General features: G+C 40.6%; 1 protein-coding gene across 8 annotated transcripts in view; it reads right to left on the bottom strand.

The window, feature by feature from the left end:
* The window catches only part of BIN1 (bridging integrator 1), a 129,625-nt gene that overhangs the window by 22,958 nt on the left and 86,193 nt on the right, over positions 1-20,474 (bottom strand). For all 8 annotated transcript variants that reach the window (XM_044437929.1, XM_044437923.1, XM_044437921.1 and 5 more), the window contains 4 exons: positions 12,629-12,714; positions 12,043-12,118; positions 9,298-9,380; positions 1,855-1,999 (listed from right to left, as the gene is read on the bottom strand). In XM_044437929.1, the coding sequence (XP_044293864.1) occupies positions 1,855-1,999; positions 9,298-9,380; positions 12,043-12,118; positions 12,629-12,714 (390 nt within the window). The remainder of the gene's footprint in view (positions 1-1,854; positions 2,000-9,297; positions 9,381-12,042; positions 12,119-12,628; positions 12,715-20,474) is intronic.

Raw genomic sequence — 20,474 nt, 5'->3', positions numbered from 1 at the left:
TTGTTAATAAGGGAATACCTGCATTGAAACATTTGAGCTTCTCCATATCTAAGTTGTAATGTATTTCCAAACCAGGTCCAAAGATATTTCATTTGAGCCTAGAACACTTATGGGACAAGCCTTGACATTTGCTTTCTTCCATGGAGTTTACTGTTGGACCACAGGAGATTTCCAATCACGATTATCACATTTTCTTTCATTTGCAATGTCGACCTATTGCACTACAAAAAAATAAGGTAAGGACATAAAAAAATACCACCAGATGTCAAACCCATTTTAAATTTTCTGCTGGGAAGCTATCTTCACTTAGGAACCTATAGCTGAAATCCCGTGTGCATTTACTGGAAATACAGATTGAGCATGTAAAGGATGCATGATGGTTCCTCATAGACGGACATTTTACATCAGTTTAAAATTAGAGTAGGTATTCTGGAATTTACGAGAATATCCTGCATTCTGTATAGCAAGAATTCAACATCCAAAATGATCATTCATAATGTTAGTTATAACCAGCACACCATTCTTATCCTGTTTGGTGCTTTACATGCTAGAACAATCCTACCTTTGCCTGGCCACGTTATGTGCAGAACCTAATTCAGTGCTACTGCTAATATAAATTACACTAGCACTACCATAGGCAACCTCTATGCAGCACACACACACATGTATTGCAAATACTTTTCTACTACTTAACATATTAAAATCCTTAAGTGGCTCAGATAAACATACAACATAGCAGTATAGAAACAACATAAAATTAAAATTAAAAACAATACAATAATCATAATAATAAAGCAGGGTGGCAAGAGTCTCTGTCTCAGGTCAGGGAAATCTTGTGTGAATAGTATTTTCTGAGCAAACCCATCACACCAGTAAACACAGTGGGCATTGCACTAGAGACTATTTATGGTAGTGCAACATTAGCAGTAACATTGAATTTATGGTAGCAGGAGTATTTAATTAGATACTTCTCGTAATTCAGAAAACTGTAGAAATATTTTTAAGCCTGGTTCATAACTCTGATATTTCCCTGCTGTAACCCTTTTGATTGGGCAGAAGTTACCATTGCTACTGTTAAGTGACTGGTAGAATCCCCAGTAGCCGAACTAGCAATAGTATAACCTACAGTGGACCACCCCGACTTTCAGATACAGGTTTCACATGCTGTTCATTATCACAGATCTGTAACTGCCAGTCTACAGTTGTTCTTCCTCCAGTGCTTGGCTTTTGCTGGCCATTGTGATCACATTGACCACTCAAAAATGATATGATTCTGTTTAAAGAGGTTAGGTCCAGGCCTGTGCACATAAAGCTACAGAGAAGGAGGGAAAAAAATCTTTAAAATTGGTTTTTGGGGTTTCTTGCAGCCAATACAATTCACTTACCTGTTCTATGTCTGCTCAGGAGAACACAATTCATTACACATATGTCTTAACTTGCAAAATGGTCATAAACACACACTATCTTCCTTATACTACTGCTGGTTTGAGTGATGACCTATGTCACTAGTTCTTCCAGAGTGTGCATGCCAGTGTAAGCCTTCTTAACTTAGGCATGTCTCTCCTTGATCTTATGTAGAATGTACTACCTATTACATAAAAAGGCCTGCTTAGTATACACGCAGTTATGTTGAAGAGGAAGTACTGTTGCTTGTTTCTAGACAAAGAGACTGGATCAGGCAGATACAACATATGAGAGGGAGCCTAGATGCTACAGAATCATCAACATTGTCCAGAATTATTAAAGCACACAAACGGAGAGAAGACAATTGTTCTGCATACAGTAACAGTGAGAAAACAGGAATAAGGTTGATATATATGCCCCCAGAGAAAATGCAGCAGCAGTCCTCACTACCTGAGAAGGAGACTTAGGGATGCCTCCTCCAGGTGCTTCCAAAGCGGATGGCTCTGGCTCATGGTTGATGGCCTTGGTCTCAGGGCTGGTGATGGGAGTCCCATCAGGTGGAGATGTGGGGGGTTTGTTTGGTTTTGTACTATCACTGCAAGAGAAAGAGAGGGAGAATGTTTCGGAATCAGCATAGGAACACATCTTTTTATTAGAGATAGATTGTGTAGGAATGTTTCTTTCTCCATTGCAGGGTATACTTCACAGTATATCGACTAATCCTACTATACTTTATATATACATACATATGCCATATCAAAAGAAGACAAAAATAATGCAGAGCAGCACAGTTTCAAGGCCATAAGACAATGCCCAACATAGAAATAGTTTAAGAGAGGAGGGAAGGTGTCTTTTTTTCTTTTTTCTTTTTTTTTTCTCTTTTTTTGGCAGAATCTAACAACGTGCTGATGATAGCCAGTTGGCCCACAGTGATGCTACATACTCTTCCTGTCAAATTTCACATGAACCTAAATTCATAGTTTGCCACTGTTGTTGTTGTTGTTAGTCGTGAAGTCGTGTCTGACCTATCGCAACCCCATGGTCAACATTCCTCCAGGCCTTCCTGTCCTCCACCATCCCCAGGAGTCCACTCAAGCTCACACCAACTGCTTCAGTGACTCCATCCAGCCACCTCATCCTCTGCCGCCCCCTTCTTCTTTTGCCATCTATTGTTCCCAGCATTAGGCTCTTCTCCAGGGAGTCCTTTCTTCTCATTAGGTGGCCAAAGTATTTGAGCTTCATCTTCAGTATCTAGCCTTCTTTTTACAGGTTTTTAAAAATACATACAGTTTGCCACTGTGTGTATTTTTAAAAACCTGTAAAACAGCTACTGTTGTAGGGTGGCACCTGAGGAGATGAAGTTTAACATACTGCTCCAACAGTACAATCCAATTTAAGTCCACATGGGAAGTCGCCAATAGGAATTTCCCTATCTTGCCAAATAGCAGCTTGAGCTGGACAGAATAGTTTGCAACAACAACAACATAAAGTTCGAAGAAAGAATTTTTAAAACCCTTGTTGCACACTGTAGTCCCAATCCTGATACATGTAATGCCAAAATATGTGTTTAATATCACATTTAGTTTTCTCCTTGAATAAAGTAATTTGCTTATGTCCTATGATTTCAACAATAAAGGGTTGTTGTTTAAAACATTAAAACTAAGCAGTAATTAAAATTAAACTCCAAGCAGGAATAGAGTCCTTAATGGTTATTCACCATTCTACACAATGGTATTGCACAATACTTTGATCTCCAAAGCATGCAATTGATTGGCTAGCCATGATGCTTACAGACATATACCAAAAAATGGGGCAAATGACTTGATATTTTAAACAAAAATAGTAGAAGGCACAAGAATGGTGCAGACAAGCTCTTTTAAATCACATGATTCTTGGAAAGCAATAATGAGAGCTTGTTTCTCATACCATATTTTGTCATCTCAGTATTCAGATCTTTTTAAAAAGCCAGTTACTCTAGCAACAGAGCAAAATGCAGAAACTCATTTCCTCTAAATAACTGAGCATTCACACTAGCAAGTCAATCCCACCAAATTTCATAGGAAGGTAAAAATACATAGGTCCTAGTTCTAAGATGATCCATAATTGTTGACTGATGGAGGATCACATGGAAGGTGGTGATGCCAGAAAAGAAATGAGGACCACCAGCACACATCCCAATCAGCTCAACCTCCTTCTGCCTTTTATTTTGCCTGTGACCCGTTTCAGCTCTCAAATCATTTCAAAGGACACACACACTTGTAAAAGGATGGGAAGGAAGCAATCGGCATTTCTTGCTTTTAAATCACTCAGTAACATCAGCCACCATGCTTTTTTTTTTCCAGCAAGCTAATTAACATATGTACATGTCATGTAACACCTCATCTCCCCTTCCCTATGTTTTCTAAGTGTACGTTATTTCTCAGCAAAAGACTGGCTTTCTTCATCTTTATAACTGTAACTTGACCTTTCAGGATAGAAAATTTATGCCATTCAAGGTTATCGTAAGAGTAATAGGAAGGAAGAATGTGGGGAGGGAGGAAATGAGATAGCTTTGTTATCAACTTGCAAGAAGAAAGGACAAGAGGCAGAAACATATCTTCCACAAGGAAAAGAAGATACTTGCTCCTATATTTTCTCATATAGGAGCTCACTTTCATTTTCAACCATCATAAATCTTCAAAAACGTTCCTTCATTTAAAAGGAAATCTGAGTGGCATAACAGTAATATGGTTCAAAATGTTGACTTTCTAGAAGGAAAGTCAGCAAGAAAAGGAAGGAGGACACTAGCAGTGCTGTGATTTTGCCACTCACATTGAAAAAGGCTCCAAATGTTATATAAGAGAGGGCCCCATAAACTGTCTTAACTATACAGGAATTCTACACACGTGCACACCCATTTCTACGTACTGAGCTCTGCAACACTGTGCTCCACCCAGTTGAGTTTACTCCTTTTCCCAGTGTCTACCAACTTTCCTTAGAACAACACAGCCAGTATTACATCCCTCAGAGTCCAAGCTCTTCTAGGGGCTTGATAGAAGCCTTGCAGCTCTGAGCTACCAGACAGAAATTCAACAACAAATGATAAGCAGAAGCTTTGTGTCGTGCAATGGTTCAAGGCATAAGTGAGGAAAATTCCAGTTCTGTCCTCATAATGTATCACTATGGATGCATGGATAAAAGCAAGTGCTTTTCCCTATCTGGAAGGGCCAATGTCATTGCCCACTATGGCAACAAGGGCTATTTAACCCATGAGTCACCTATCTGTAGAAGTCTGCACTATATAGATAGAGCATGATGTATCTCCAAGGTGTATACTTTGGGAAAAGTAAAGGTTTTTCATTTTGATGTTTATACATTGCCAAAATGCAAAGGAATTAAGAGATTAAAACAAAGTGTGTGGGATATATAGCCATTAATTGGATTATTCAGACACACATACACAATCTAAAATTCCAAGACAAAATAGTTCGAATCATGCAAAAAAACTCTGTTATAGTCACCAAGCTAAAAACGCAGTTTGCTGTTAGAATACAGCCTGGTCTCTGGCTTTTGCATCCAACTCAGAGCATACAGGCAAATGCAGCTTGCCGTACTGGTACCTGCTGATCTTTTTCCTCAGCCTGGAGAACAGTTTAGTTTTCTTTCTGTTGAGGACGGCACACGTAAGTGATCTCCATTACAACACGGCTCAACCAATGAGAAAGAAAGGTGAAGATTCCGTGCATGAGCTAACACAGTTACCATGAAGATATTCATTCAAAGAGGACCTACAGAGCCTTCTCCCAATGTAAATCAGATATGCTTGGTGGTAGAGGAGGTTGTGGTGGTGCTGGTGCTGTGTGTGCATGTGTGTGTGTGCACAATGGACATCCACTAAGTATTATGTAAATGCTTAGAGAATGAAGAAGGGAGAGAGAGGGAAATGCTATTAACTCAGAAGCTAAGCAAGGCAGCAAAGGGCTGTGTTGGGAACTGGATACCCTCTGGCCAAACACAGTATCAAAGGAAAGCCAGCTTCCATAAAATCAGTATAATATTTAAATGGTTTGAATGACCATGATGCATTGGCAAGTGTGCCAGGCGAGTTCCAATCTCAGAAGCTACTTTCTGTTGTTATTCTTATCCAAAATCTTTTCAGATTTATTTTCATTCCCTTTTCACTAATATATACAGAATACTGGCTTATTTCAAAGGGTTTTTAAAAGTCTCCTTTACTTATACTGAAAGGTATTGATTTTATACTGAAATATATTCACTAGGGAGTTAACTTTTAAACAATACTTTTGCTTATATATAATTGGCACAATATTATCTAAATTCTACTGGCCTTTTAATCCTTCCTTTTCCATTACATGATACATTCCTGCCAAGCCCTCTCTTTTGACTTGCTTCAAAGCAAGAATAGCTCTTCAAAACAAAATGGCTGCTTCAAGTATGGCAAAACACCTTCCAAAGTATTTCTGAAGATGAAGCTGTAGTGCTGAAATCAAGACTGAGTTACAGTTAAGAAGCAAGAACAAAGCAAGCTTGTATTAAAGGAATCTAATCAAATTGCACTCTGCAGAGTGCCTATCACTTCCTATGCATGTCTATAAGGAAGCAAGTCCCATTAAGTGGGGCTTACTCCCATGTAAATGTGTATTGCACAGCACCCTAAATGGTGCACATTAATCAACTTCAGTTTCTTTCCTCATGATACTATGTTGGCTTGCTTAGTACATTCTGTTGATTAAGTTCTTTTGATGCTGAATTCAGTCCTAACCCTGTGTTTGTTTGGTCTCTCCCACTCTCCTTTCATTCTTCTTGTGCCTTGTCCTTTAATTTTATGCTGTTAACAAAGGTAGGTTTTATTAGCATTGTGTAGAAATGTGTTCATGGATGGCTGATGAGTAACCACTTTATATCTCTGGGATCCAGCTCATTGACAAATGTGTATCAGCTATACATTTCCCCTTATGTGTTATCTATTTATTTGGTGCATGTGTGAGAGAGTACAAGTAAAGCAGTTGGCTAACACAGATAAGGACCCCTGCTAACTTCCATTTGCTTTCTGAAAGCAGAACATTCAAGCCTTTCCCTAATGCTGGCTTGGCACATTCATCTCATTACTGCACATACAGCAACAGGGACTTAGAGCAGCTGGGAGTCCAACTTCCCAAATTGCTTCATCACTCATATATTTGGGTGAGAGCCAGAGACCATCTCATCCAACAAGTGAGGCCTACCTTTCCCTTCACTGTAAGAGCTGAGGGTGGGGGAGAAGATGCATGTATTTACACAATCCTAACCGATTTACCCTATTCCTGGCATTGCTCCTAAGTAGTGCTGGTTTCTTCAGACAAATGGATTTCTTTACAAAGAATCGTAGGATATATTGATTGAAGAGAGGCAGTAAGTTCCTGGATGAGTCCCTCAAAGCGTTTGTAAAAGCAGAAACTAATGCATGGTTACTAACGTCACTCACATTTTTCCTTCAGCAATTCAAAACTACCCTATTTATGCAACAATTCTAATAAAAGGCATCTCTTATACCTTCAGGCAATCATGAAAACAATTGCCTATTACTGTATGTTTTCAGTAAAGATATTTCTCAAGATAAGACTTCCAAAAGACTAAAAGGTATCCATTTTAGACAGGTTACACCCTGTTCTGACAATGACCAGAGATGCAACTTCTTCCCCTTTTGAGAAATCACACAAGGAAAGCACATCAGGATACTAAATCAAGGCTTGAAGTTGATTTAATATTTTGACTTTTTCCAAAGTTGGTTCCAAAAGCCAAAATGTTCTGGTTTGAATGATGAGATGATCATCTAAAATTCACCTACTGGCTTGGTTCATACGCAAAGTTAAACTCTGTTTTATTTAGCTCATGGTTTCTTGCCCCGCCCAGGATTTGTCTGTCAGGCAAACAAACAAACCATGACATTTTTTATTTAATTCCTGGGTTGTTTTCCTCCTCCTTTGCTTGCTTCATCCCTATATTCCAAAATCTTTGCAGCACTGTAATACTGACATATAAAGCAGATGATTTTCTTAACTACTTTTGCATACCAACTCTAGGCTGGTAAAGCAGCCCATGAACCAGTCCTATAAACCCACAACCCATAAATCACAAGTGAACAACTAACCATGAATTTTCTGAGTTGTTCAAGGTAAACAAACCACAGTTTGCTAGCATGCCTGCAATCACACATCACAACAACCCAGAATTCAAGAACCCATGCCATAGGTTAGAGTTATGTACAAACCAGGACAGTATGTCTGGTTGGATGACAAGGCATCACAGCACCATTTGACTTTTAGCTGTTCATGGCCTGCTTCATCCATTCTACTGACTTTGCAAGTGTATTTTAAATATGTCTGACATGAACCCCCATGTTCATGTTCTTAAGAACATTATGGTAGATCAGATCAATGGTCCATCTGGTCCAGCATACTGTTCACAGAATGGCCAACAGCTGCCCATGGGATCCCGCATGCAAGATATGAGTGCCACGGCAGCTTCTTGCCCAACTTCCCCAGCAACTGGTGCCTCTTAATAATATGAATGATAAGTAAAAGAGTCAAGGAGCTCAAAGGGCCAGCCTTTAGCCCCCAGAGCTGAGAATAAGGTTTATTATTATTTATTGTTATTTTTATAGCACCATCAATGTGCATGGCATTTTACAGAGTAAAAGAATGAACAATTCCCTGCCCCAAGGAGCTTACAATCTGATGTATGACAAAGGGAGAAAAAACAGAGGGAGGGGAGGGAAGGGGAGGGGAGGGGAGGGGAGGGGAGGGGAGGCAAGGATAAATAGGGAAAGAACATGTTATTAGTTCAGTTACACATATTTATGCTTAGTTATAGACTGAGTTATTTAAAGGCACAGGAACTAGGAAATTGTGCCAACCATTACCACCTTTAAAGAGTAGTCCAGCATACAGAAATGCACTGCATCTCTTCAGCAAAAAAAAAAAAAGTTTCAGTTGCTAAATTTCTGAATGTCAGTCTGCTCTTAAAAACACAGAAACAGGGCCAGGAAAAAAAAAAACAAGAGAGATGACAGCTATAACTGCATGTTCTATTCACAAAGAAGCAAATAGCATTATAAAACCTGTTCAGGCATGCTCCATTTGTACAGAATCAATAGGTGAGGAGAAGGAACGCTCCAGCTCTGCTTGCCTCCTCATGCTTTCTCTATTGGCCTCTTTCTGTGTAGACTAATCATTTGTAGAGGAGAGCTTACTGCACCTATGGAGGCTTCCCACATGAGCCAAGGCCCTGGAAAATCATGCACCTGCCTCTCGCTAGGAGCTTCCAGGGGTCCAGGAAGCGCTCCTCGTCAAACTCTGTCTACACAAACATAGGACAACAGACATACAGGGTTACAGCCTGCTACCCTATGCAAGTACTATACAGGGTGGGGGAAATGTGTGAGAAGGGAGACTGGCATGCTTCTCTCCTTACAGCTGGATTCTACATACATTAAGGATGCTTGAACACAGCTCTTGTTTCACCCCTCTTCTTGATTATCAACCCTTTTTCCTGCCCTTCAGGCATGACTGTATTAAAATAAGTTGGTTTGTAATAAAATACTTAAAAAAATAAGTGCCTATGTCTTCATGTTCAGTAGATGTGAAGAAGCGTATGTTGTTTCATGCACATGGAGAAATGGCACTCTTGCATGTCTGCAGTATGACAATGAGAGAAAAGCACTGGCTGAGCCAATTCTTGGGGTGTCAGGATGGAAGTCAAGAGAGACAACGGGCCTGATTAAATGCCAGCGTGAAATAAAAGACCCAGTTAAGAGAATAAGGCAAACAATCACTGTGCTGCCCCCCTTCCCCACAATGCAAAGAGATTTCCCCATATTCCTTGAGAGAGAAACACTAGTCAGTGCTTACTAACCTTGGTTGAGCTTTAACAGGATAGGTGCTTGTTGCACGCTCTTTCTCTAGAGTTGTAAGGACATCATTCAAGTTTTGGTTCAACTGAAACAAAATTTTAGAAATATTTAAATAAAGTGTAACAAAGAGAGAAAGATGGAAGGTCAGTGTATCAGAATCCCATGACGGCGTATCTAGGCTTCCAGGCCAAGATCAGTGCACTGAAAGACTTGTTCATCCATTGGCATTTCTCCTAATTCATGGTGACATAATGCAAAAGCACCAATACTGTGGGCATCATCTGACTTCCAGGAACAGGTGCCGCATGAGTGAAGTCTGTGTCTCATTTATAAAACAAATTCAGCTCATGTTTCTTCTGTTTCCTGCCTTTTCTCCCTCTCTGCCCCTTCAGTCAAATACTTGTCCTGCTATGGGACTTTGCGTCAACACAGGCCCTTTATTCCTCCCTGGGATTTAATGCTATCCTTCTGCTCTCTCTTCCCATCTGCAGCCAGGAACTTTGCCTGCAATCGCAGCCTTGGTTGCCATGGAACCACTGTTTGTCACAAAACAAGATGTTAGGCCACACTTCACATTCGCGATGGAGGAAAGTGGGATTTCATCTATGCCGGCAGCAACGTGCCCGCCCCAGCGGCAATTCAAATGACCTTCTCTGGTTCTAATAAAATGAAGATATCTTATAAGGAGAGAGACCTTTCACATACATATCCCTTTTGCTAAGGGAAAAATGTGAAGAACTGGATTATAAAGTCTTGTCACCAAATAGTAACAGATTGCTCAAAGGTTTTTTCTCATGAAATACTAGTGTTGGAAAAATGTGTCACTGCCTAGCATAAACCTGAACTACACTATTTGTTCCTAGCATTGTTGACTCAATTTAAATAGGACTATGAAACCTGTATCGTTTCATATGGTTTGGACTATATCACTCATTAATCCTATGCAACATGGCCTATAGTCAGCCCAGAACTATGTGGAAGGATTCGGGGGGAAAATCCAATTGCAGTATGAAGGACAGCTAGTCAATGTGTGCACATTCCCATAGCTAGAGATGACATTAACTTGTTGAATTTCTGCTTGCCCTTGGCCTAGAATATCATTCTGGAAACTCACGATGCCAAACTTGTTGTGAATGGGAGACACCTAATTCCTGTAAATATTTATTTGACTTATTTATTAAATTTACACAGTCAATCCATAACATGTTTTCTGGGCAGTCACAAAATCAGGTTGCATTTTAGCACTGCACAAATTTATACTGACTGTTCAGATATCACAGAATTTGTGCAGAACTGTGGAGGAAGGGGGTGGAAGCAAAAGCTTTTCCCACCTCAAATAATCTAGATAATTATTTCAGGCTAAGGACATAATTTGAAGGTACATGATACAACAATATACTGAAGCTAAGTAAGTGTGAAACAGAAAGAGCCCACCTGGATCAGAGACCACTAAGGAAACACATACGCATTTTTTTCCATGAAGGAAGAAAAACAGAATATTAAATAAACAAGTAAAATGGATATTAGAATTCAATATGCATTTTCCTTAGAATATCCAATCAGTCAATGCACCTTGTATCATTTGTTACTGTTATTTACATCTCAATATTGCCTTAAGCTACTTCTATGTTGATCATTGCCAAACACACAAGACTCTAAATTCCCTAAAATGGCAATTAAATGACTGTAAATGAAAGCAACTTAAATAAATGTCTGTAATTTACTTATTCTCTATCTGATTTTTAGAATATTAAACTTGCCTGTTCACTGCTGTAGACTTTGTTTTGAATTCAGAGAAGGAGAGAGATAATTCACTTCACTGTAAGTTCACTTCAGAATTTCAGACATGGAAGCCAAATTCAGATCTCCTGGGGTCACAACCCAGCCCTTCAGAATTCCCCAGGCAGTGACACCCCTTTCCCAGCCACATTCCCCTAACTACCAAATGTTGGCATTTACCCAGGATTTGTACAACATTTTCTCCATAATGAAAGATCGAAATGCTTGGCCCTGAGCCTTTTAACTTTGATGCCACACCTTCTACCTTCAGCTCCCACCCACAACTGCTTCTCAAAAAGGGAATATGGTCCTTGGACTGAATGAGGCTCTGCACCCCTGTGCTAATGAGCAGAAGCAATACTGAAGAACTTTCATATATATACACTGAATACTATGAAGCAACTGCAGAACCTATATACATTAAGCATTAAACGAAAGCTCCTTACAGATTGGTACCTATTATCAGTCAATTAGAGCAGTCAGTACGATGATTCAATATTATCACTGGGTCTCAAAATCTGTCACAGTAGAGCTTCCATAAGCATTCCAAATGTTAATAACCATGAATTAATTAACAGAACTCAGCAGCAACCCAGAAGCCTGTATTGCCAGGCTATACGAAATAATGGCTTTGTGTTGTTTATCTTTCTTCTCTGAGAAAACTCAAAGCAGAAGATATTTTGTTCCTATATATCCTATATTGGCAATTTCCCAACCAGGTATTGACCTTGCCCAGACCTACTTCTGCAAATTTGCTACCCTGTGTGCCTTCAGACCATACCCCAGGTCTGGCTTCACAGGTACTTAAGGGGAAACTAGTGCAGTAGAAGACTGTGACATTAATTGGAAATTGTGTTGTGAGCATTATCAACTGCTCTTGTAAGAGTGACTGAGAAAATTTGTAGGGGAGAAGCCAGATGCTATTATCACTGGTCCTCAAAAAGAACAAAGGTGTTGTCCATCTTTACCTTGCTCATTTCCTTATGAAAGTTCTCTTCTAAGCCAGCGATACTCTGGAATGTGTTGACATAGAAACCAACACGACTGGTAAATGAAACATAATACAAGTCAGTGAAGGTACAAGCAGGTGATTCTTCTGATTCTCATCATTTCAGTCTCATCCCTTGTTAACAGACTTCTGTTTCCTCCAAGTATTTAGTAGTAGGCTTGAACACATGCCCTCCACTCAACAAAGGAAACTGAAAGGATACACACTTTAATTCAGGGGTCTCAAATTCGCGGCCCGCGGGCCAATTGCCGGGATGGACGGGGCACGGGGGAGGGGCCCTGCGGGCTTCAAAGTGCCGGCGGCACCTGGGCTGGCCTCCGGGAGCGATGCGGGATGAGTGGCCCAGCACCACCGCGGTGGTGGAATACTTGATGCGGCCCAGCCTCACCCAGACTCTACTTCCAGCGGTCCCCAGGTAAGTTGAGTTTGAGACCCCTGCTTTAATTGGTCTTGGAACCATAATCAGTCAAGATCTCTTTAACATCCACCCACCCACCCACCCAGTAAATACAGAAACATGATACATAGCTGTCTCCAGTGCTCACCTATTCCATAGAGAAGGCAGTTCTTCCTGAAGATCAATGTTCATTTCCTCAAACACTTTCTGGGCTTTGACTAATTCTTCTTCAGCCTGGAGAAAAGATGGAGAAAATATCAACACTGCTGTGACACTCTGGGGAGAGTTTTGCATGAGGTTGTTGCATATTTTAGAGACTGGTATTCTACACTGCCTGATCTCCCCTGGTCCCCTTCTATAAAGGGATAGGTGTGCCAAAACTGCTCCAAGGAAGCTCTGATTCTTGCAATTGAAGATATCCTGAATGCTCTCCAATTGTGTCATTAGATGTGATGTGGAATGTGATGTGGATAATGAAGGAGCTGGAAGTTTACGTGCCTTGCACTTCCTGTTCTTTCACATCTTCATCCCATTACTTAGTGTCCAATCCATTAAGCCTTACATTTAAGTCATAGTAGAACAAATGGATTTTAATAAGCCACATGGAATTTCTGAATCCTGCTACACACTTGTGGAAACAAATACGAACTTGGGCTACCAGGAAACATGAAGGATTGTGAGATCCATAGCTGTCAGAGCAGAATGTTAATTCAGGCCAAAGCAGATTATGAGAACTCTCAGACTTTCCTGGAAACCCTAGGGTGCTCCTCTCATGCAGAGGTTGGTGACCGAGACCAAGACTCCACAACATAACCCATCTCACGCAGAGGACCCTGCCATGGGATACCACAGGGCTCCATTCTATCCCCTCTGCTATTTAACATCTATATGAAACCGCTGGGAGAGGTCATCAGGAGGTGTGGGCTGCGGAATCATCAATACGCTGATGATACCCAGCTTTACCTCTCGTTTTCCACTAATCCAGGTGAGGCAGTGGCTGTGCTGAACCGGTGCTTGGCCGAGGTAAGGGAATGGATGAGGGCAAATAAACTGAAACTCAACCCAGACAAGACGGAGGTCCTGTTGGTTGGCGGATCGGGCTTCGGAGAGGGTGGATTTGACCTGGTCCTGAATGGTGCAACACTCCCTCTTAGGGATAAGGTCCGCAGCTTAGGAGTACTCCTCGACCCGGAGCTTTCTTTGGAAGCTCAGGTGACAGCGGTGGTGAGGAACGCCTTCCTTCAGCTTTGGCTGATTAATCAGCTGCGCCCCTACCTGGAGTACGACTGCCTGGCGACAGTGACACACGCGCTGGTGACTTCCCGCCTAGACTTCTGTAATGCGCTTTACGTGGGGCTTCCCCTGAAGACAGTCCGAACACGTCAACTGGTGCAAAATAGAGCTGCCAGGTTGCTGACGGGGATGGGGCGTTATGCTCACATGACTCCAGTCCTCCGTCAGCTTCACTGGCTTCCCATTGAAGCCCGGGCCCAATTCAAGGTGTTGATTATGACCTATAAAGCCCTAAACGGCTTGGGTCCTGGCTACCTGAACGAGCGCTTACGTCCGTATATGCCCGACCGCCCTTTGAGATCTGCGGGAGAGTCCCTTCTCCGGGAACCCTCCATGAAAGAAATTAGGAGAGTAAGTACTCAGAGGAGGGCTTTCTCTGCGGTGGCACCCAACCTATGGAATTCACTCCCCAAAGAGGTCCGCCTGGCACCATCGTTACTGGTTTTTCGGCGCCAGGTAAAGACCTTTTTATTTAAACATCATTTTAATTGTTAAAACATATGATCTGGCCAGGGCAACTTCTTCTTCCTTCTCTTTCTCCTTCTATATTTTTATTTACTTATTTATACTGATAATTTTAATCTTATATTTGTAAATCAATGTATTTTTTGTATTTTTGTATTTAATGGTAATTTATTATGTGCTATTGTATTTCAATGTATTTTATCGTGTTGTAAGCCGCCCCGAGGTTTCAGCAAGGGGCGGCATAGAAATGTTATAATAATAATAAATAATAATAATTAGGAGGCACAGACCCCAAATGGAAATCAATTTCTACTTTCTGTCAAAATAAACCATCCATTTTCTAATTAGGAATCCTCATTGCAATTAACACCAGTCTCACATTGCACTCAATAGTTCCCTTTATTACTGCCCACTCTTTACTTTCTGCTTTGCCTTCCCATTGCCCCATCCTTAATATGGTGAGAATTCTAATAAATAGTTGTAGGACTGCAAGTGCAAATTGCTAAGAGTGGGATTCCTAAATAACACATCTAACAACCTTCCCCTCAACTTGATTCCTTGATCAAAACACTTTTACAATGATGCTGGGAAAAGATGGACTGCATACCATCAAGTGCTACCACGGATTCACAACCAGATGGAATTCTGTGGAAGTGGGGATCCTGCAATGTTCAGCTCAATGTACATCTGAAAAGGATATAAGATTGACACTCCCCATGGGTTTAACACTACCCCTAAGGAAGTGGTAAATGGTCAAACACACTACTAGCAATGTTTTACTTCTACCAGAAAGTATTCTGTTTCAGAGGATTCATTTGGTATGACCTACAACCTAGTAAAATGTGGAGAAACTGTGCATCTAGAGTCCTATCAAACCAGAAGCAGGAAATATATAGACAAACTGCTTAGAATTTGTCATAGAGCAGGAAAGTCCCAACCATTATGGACAACTTATCGTAGAATTCATCACTGTCATTGACTGAACTTCTGGATTCTCATATTGTCATAGAAAGGTCTTTGTTCTGCACTTCTTACCATTGTCAAGAAATACAAGGGAGATTCCAACCTGACTGTGTAGGCTACTTGTATCTCAAACACTCTACAATACAGAGTTAGATCCCTTGGCTAAAGCATAGCGAATTGGCTTGCTATAAAGCGATCCTGATTGCTTAAATATGGGAAAAAAATCATTCCCCATGTATGAATTAATATTTTTACATTTCCGGAAAACAAAAATGAAAAAAGGACAATGGGGAGAAAATAACATTCAATTATGTTTAAAAATGGCTGAATCAATCAATGACCAGAATTTGGTAGCAAAGTTGAAGTTTGGCACACATTAACTATGAGTTATTAATCTGCTCTTCAGTACTGCACTGTATGTCTGCACTATTCACGTTCCACAGCCAAAGGAACTTTAAAAAGTGATCTATGTGAGCATGTATTCGTGGCATCCCATTGGGGCTGACAAAGTAACACCCATGTAATGTTCAGTCTAGAGATGAGCAAAAAAAAAAAAAAAGATTTTTAAGCTCAGTCAACAATCTGAAAACCAAGCAGAGGGACATACGTACATAAGAAAAGGAAAAAATAGAGGAATATTATAGAGAACATCCAGTTATTTCATGCAGAAATCTCTAATTCAGTGCCTATGTCTTAGGACTACTTTCCATACTACATCTTTGTCACTAAAAGTGGAATTCTATGCATGCTGAGACAGAAAAAAGTCTTAAAATCCTACCATTCCTGGATTAGTGTAATGTGCCCTATGTGGGGCTGCCCTTGAAAATGGTCCAGTCATCAGAGGCCCTTCTCTGTATCCCTCCCTCCAGTGAAGTTGAGGGAGAGATGGCAACGAGAACGGCTTTTTTCATGATAGTGCCCCAACTCTGGAATTCTCTCCCATCACAGATTTGGCTGGTACCTTTACCTACTCTTTACATCTTTAGGAGCCAGTCAAAAGCCTTTCTCTTCCATAAGTACATTGGTGGGAGAGCTGCCTGGTTTACTGTTCAATGGTTTTAATGATTTATGCTGTCTTTCTGCTGCCATATTTTTATTTCAATGATGATTTTATTATGTATAATTTCTATATGTTTTATTAAGGTCATTTTACTATTTGTTTGGTTTTACGCTATGATAATTGTATTGTTTTAATCATGCTGTGACCTGCCCAGAGAGCCTATGGCTAATGGGGTTGCATACATGTTAATTAAATAAATAAGAAACAATGGGTTGGATCCTAGCTTTGTTTTCCTTAAAAACAAAGAGGCCTGTCAGTCATGACTATCATATTTTCAATATCACTTAAACAGATTGCGCATATGATCTGGATTCCCTGTAGATTAACAATTCAATAATTGCAGCTTTTAAAAACTGGAATTTGAGATTTCATTAAATATTTGGTCCCATTGTGATTTGCTTTCATTTCTATTAAGAAATGTTTGCATTCGGCAAGACGTAGGAAAGGGTTTGCTAAGTTGTTGGTTCCAGGCCTGTCTCACAAGGCAAACATCTGCATTGCTTTTAGTCAGCAATTCAGCAAAGTTGTAGGAAGAAGGGAATTTGCTACTCTCAGCAGTTTGTCTCTATCCACCCATCCACCCCTCCCCACCACCCTGAAAAAGTGAATAGGTTCCAAAATGGAACATGCTGCTGGACATGTAGTTTTGTTTTACAGTTGATCTGTGGATACTTCCATGCATCTTTCTCATTTATCTATGAAGGGCCCACATTCCTATTTTAATTGCTGTAGCGTGGAAGAGGCGTTCTCTATGCAGCAGTATTTGTTGCCAAGCACCAATGAAAGACTGGGATTATGACAGAAAGCAAGAAATTGAAAGCTTGCTCACATATTTGAGTCAGATACATTTTGATTAAGATCTGCAGAATATGCCTCAAAAAACTGAAGAGCAGCTGCTGGCTCTCTAGATTGGGCTCAAGATATGGACACCAAGGCAATTTGTATGAGAAACACTAGGTCAGATTCAACTGAAATCCTTCTGACAGACTATTAAATTAACCTAATGGATCAGATTGGGCAGTTCTACCAAAAGAAACAAGCTAAATAGGAACACAGGAAATCCAACCAGCTGAAACAAGACCATTCCCACCAAGCCAAAACTTTTTACGTTCTTAATAAACAAATAAAATGTCCAAGCCACAAAATATATGGTAAATCTGTTTAGCATCCCTATTGCATAGGCAGAGGATCAAAGATTGACCCAGACATTTTAATAGCTCCCTATAAAGTTTGGAAAAAACAAATATCCTCACCAACATCCACACAGATGTTTAGGCTACAAATCCCAAATGCCCCAAAGACTTGTGGGAATTGCAGTCTGGATCATCTGGAAGATCCAAGCTGGACAAGGCTACTTTAAATATCCAGGAACACGCAAGAATGAAAGTCCTAATTTACTAGCCAGTTCAGGAGAGGCAAGGAGTTTCTCAAGAACATAAAAAAAAGTTTCCTTTCAGCCAAGATAATGAATTACTGTACTTTAGCAACAGAGTATTTGTTTCTCTTTCTCCATTCTCCATCTCTCATCTGCCAGTTGCATAATTTAGTCTTCCCCCAACACTGCCAAAATGGAATCTAGCAAGGAGATCATTGTTTTCCTCCTACATGGCAAGTAGATGTCTAGTAACTTCCATGGGCTTATTGCTGATTGCTTCCTATGACTCTCAAGAATTCTTGCCAAAATTCTATTTTAACTGGCTCCCATGTTTCCCCAATATGTTTGGGAACTGGAGTTTGAAAAACTCCACAGTCCAGGCCCATTTCTCATCCAAAGAAGAACGAACCTCAAAAATATGTAGAAACCTTTCTAGTGCTTGCTCTAAATCCAGTTACAAAATGTTTGGATTTTAGAGAAGGCTGAACTATGAAGCGTGAGATATAAATGGAGGATGAAATTCACAAGAAACTCACCAGAGTTGCAGGCAATTTAAGGATAGGCGATTCAAGTTAGAAAATGGATTTCCCACCTCCCTGCTCATGATTGCTCAGAGAGAGGCAAAGAGAGGTGGGAGAAAGGAGAAGAGAGATAGCAGTGCTATCATCCCCAGCACTCCCAAATGAAACATTTCCCAAGAATTAATGTCTAGGTTGGGCAGTGGGGAATAGTGATTATTGACAAGGGATCATGAAAGGGCAACAGAAGATTGACATTTGATTGAGGAGTGGTCAATGCAGAAGCATTGCTATGAAGCTTTTTACAGATAACTTTTAGACTTACTAACAGCTAATAAGAAAGAGGAACAGCTGTAAAAACAACAGATATGGGCTTTTCACCTTAGGCTTCTTTGTGTAAACTACCTCTATCTCTTACCCATGCAAGTATCTCAAAAACTAGAGGAATCTGAACAGGGGTTAGCAACTAGAAGACCCAGGGCCAACTATGACATGAGCAAGCAAGAACATCAGTTGATATTGTAGACAAAACATAGATCTAGTCCTCAGATTCACTGGCTGTCAGCTTTGGAAAGACAGACTTGAGGTTCCTCTATTATCCTTTCCCTTATTAAGGGCTTCTCTGTTTGAGGTGTTTTTAACCTACTGCTTCAGTGAGGCTTCTACTTGCATTTTCTTGCATAGCAGAATTGTAACATAATACAAAACTTACATTTTGGTTTGTTCCACATTTGAAACATAAAAGCTGGCCTTTTTTATTCTAAATGAAGCTGCAAAATGGCTGGAAAACATGGGAGAGGCTCTGGAGGGTAATATAATGAAAAGGACCACACATTTTCATGAATGTTGGTTCTGCTGTTGGTTCAGGACCTCAGTGGCTTCTGACACCATCAGCCATAGTGTCCTTCTGGACAGGTTGGCTGGGTTGGGAGTTGGGGGCACTCCTACATGGCCAACCATTTCCCCAAGGTGGTGGTGCAGGACAGTTGCTCTGCCCCATGGCAGTTCTGCTATGGGGTTCCTCAGGGCTCTATACTGTCCCCATTGCTGTTTAACATATACATGAAATCACTGGGAGCATTCAGAGATGGGGGCTGAGGTGTCATCAGTATGCTGATGACACCCAGCTTTACATCTCATTCTCATCAAAGCTAGGTCAATCACTGCCTTAGCCCAATAATAGAGGGCCAATACCTTGAAGCTCAATCCAGGTAAGACAGAGGTGCTGCTGGTGGATAGTCTGTCTGCCAGAGGAGAGCCTTCAACCTGTCTTGGATGGGGTCACACACCCCCTGAAGGACAGAGTCCATGTCTTGGAAGTGCTCTTGAACTCTATCACTTGAGTCAGGTTGACTCTGTGGCCAGGTGGTACAATTAATTTACCAACTCTGGCCCTACCTGGACATATGGAGCCTTGCCACAATCATCAGTGCCCTGGTAACCTCTTGACTGGACAACTGTAATGCACTTTATGTGGGGCTGCCCTTGCAGATAGTCAAAAACTTCAACTGGTACGAAATGGGTGGCACGATCACTGGTGCAAGCAAGTCCACGCACCTGTATTACACCAATATTATACCAACCTCACTGCTTTCCAATAGAGTTCTGGACCCAATTTAAGGTGCTTGTTCTGACATATAAAGCCCTAAAAAGTTTGGGACCAGGACACCTGAAGAACCGCTTGTTCTAGGGTTAGGTACCCACCTGACCCCTAAGATTGGCTTCAGAGGCCCTTCTGAAGGAGTCATCCTCCAGAGAGGTAAAGAGGATGGCAAACAGAACAGGGGACTTCTCAATGGCTCAATGAAATAGCCTCCCAAGAGCAGTTTCATCTAGTGTTTTCATTACCATCCTTTTGGCACCAGGCAAAAGCAACATTATTCTCCAGGCATTTTAGTTATTGATTTTATTTTGTAAATTTTAAATGGAGTCAATGTTACCTTGTTTTAGAATTTTAACTTAGACTGTTGTAATTTCTAACTTTAATCCCTAACTCTGAGCTGTATATTGTTGTGAACTGTATATTGTTATTACGTATACTGATATGTTTTGTTTACTTGTTAGTTTAATGTTACACTATGTATACTGTTATTGTTTTTCATTGGCATATTTGATTTCATTTTCTTGTTCTGTAATCTGCCTAGGGAATCCTTTTGTACTATTTGTCACGGAATATACTTCTAATAGTAAGTTAAATGAGTCAGGGAACATGAGCACATAATAATGCTTCATGTAGAGAAGCCCTTAATTATCCCATAAAACTAACTGCTTGTTAGGTCCGTTTTCCCTGACCTGGTGCTCTCTGTATGTTTGGGACTTC

The sequence above is a fragment of the Varanus komodoensis genome, unplaced genomic scaffold (assembly GCF_004798865.1).
Source record: "Varanus komodoensis strain SLA01 unplaced genomic scaffold, ASM479886v1 scaffold32, whole genome shotgun sequence".
Classification (NCBI taxonomy): Eukaryota; Metazoa; Chordata; class Lepidosauria; order Squamata; family Varanidae; genus Varanus; species Varanus komodoensis.
This window is presented reverse-complemented; position numbering and strand designations above follow the sequence as displayed.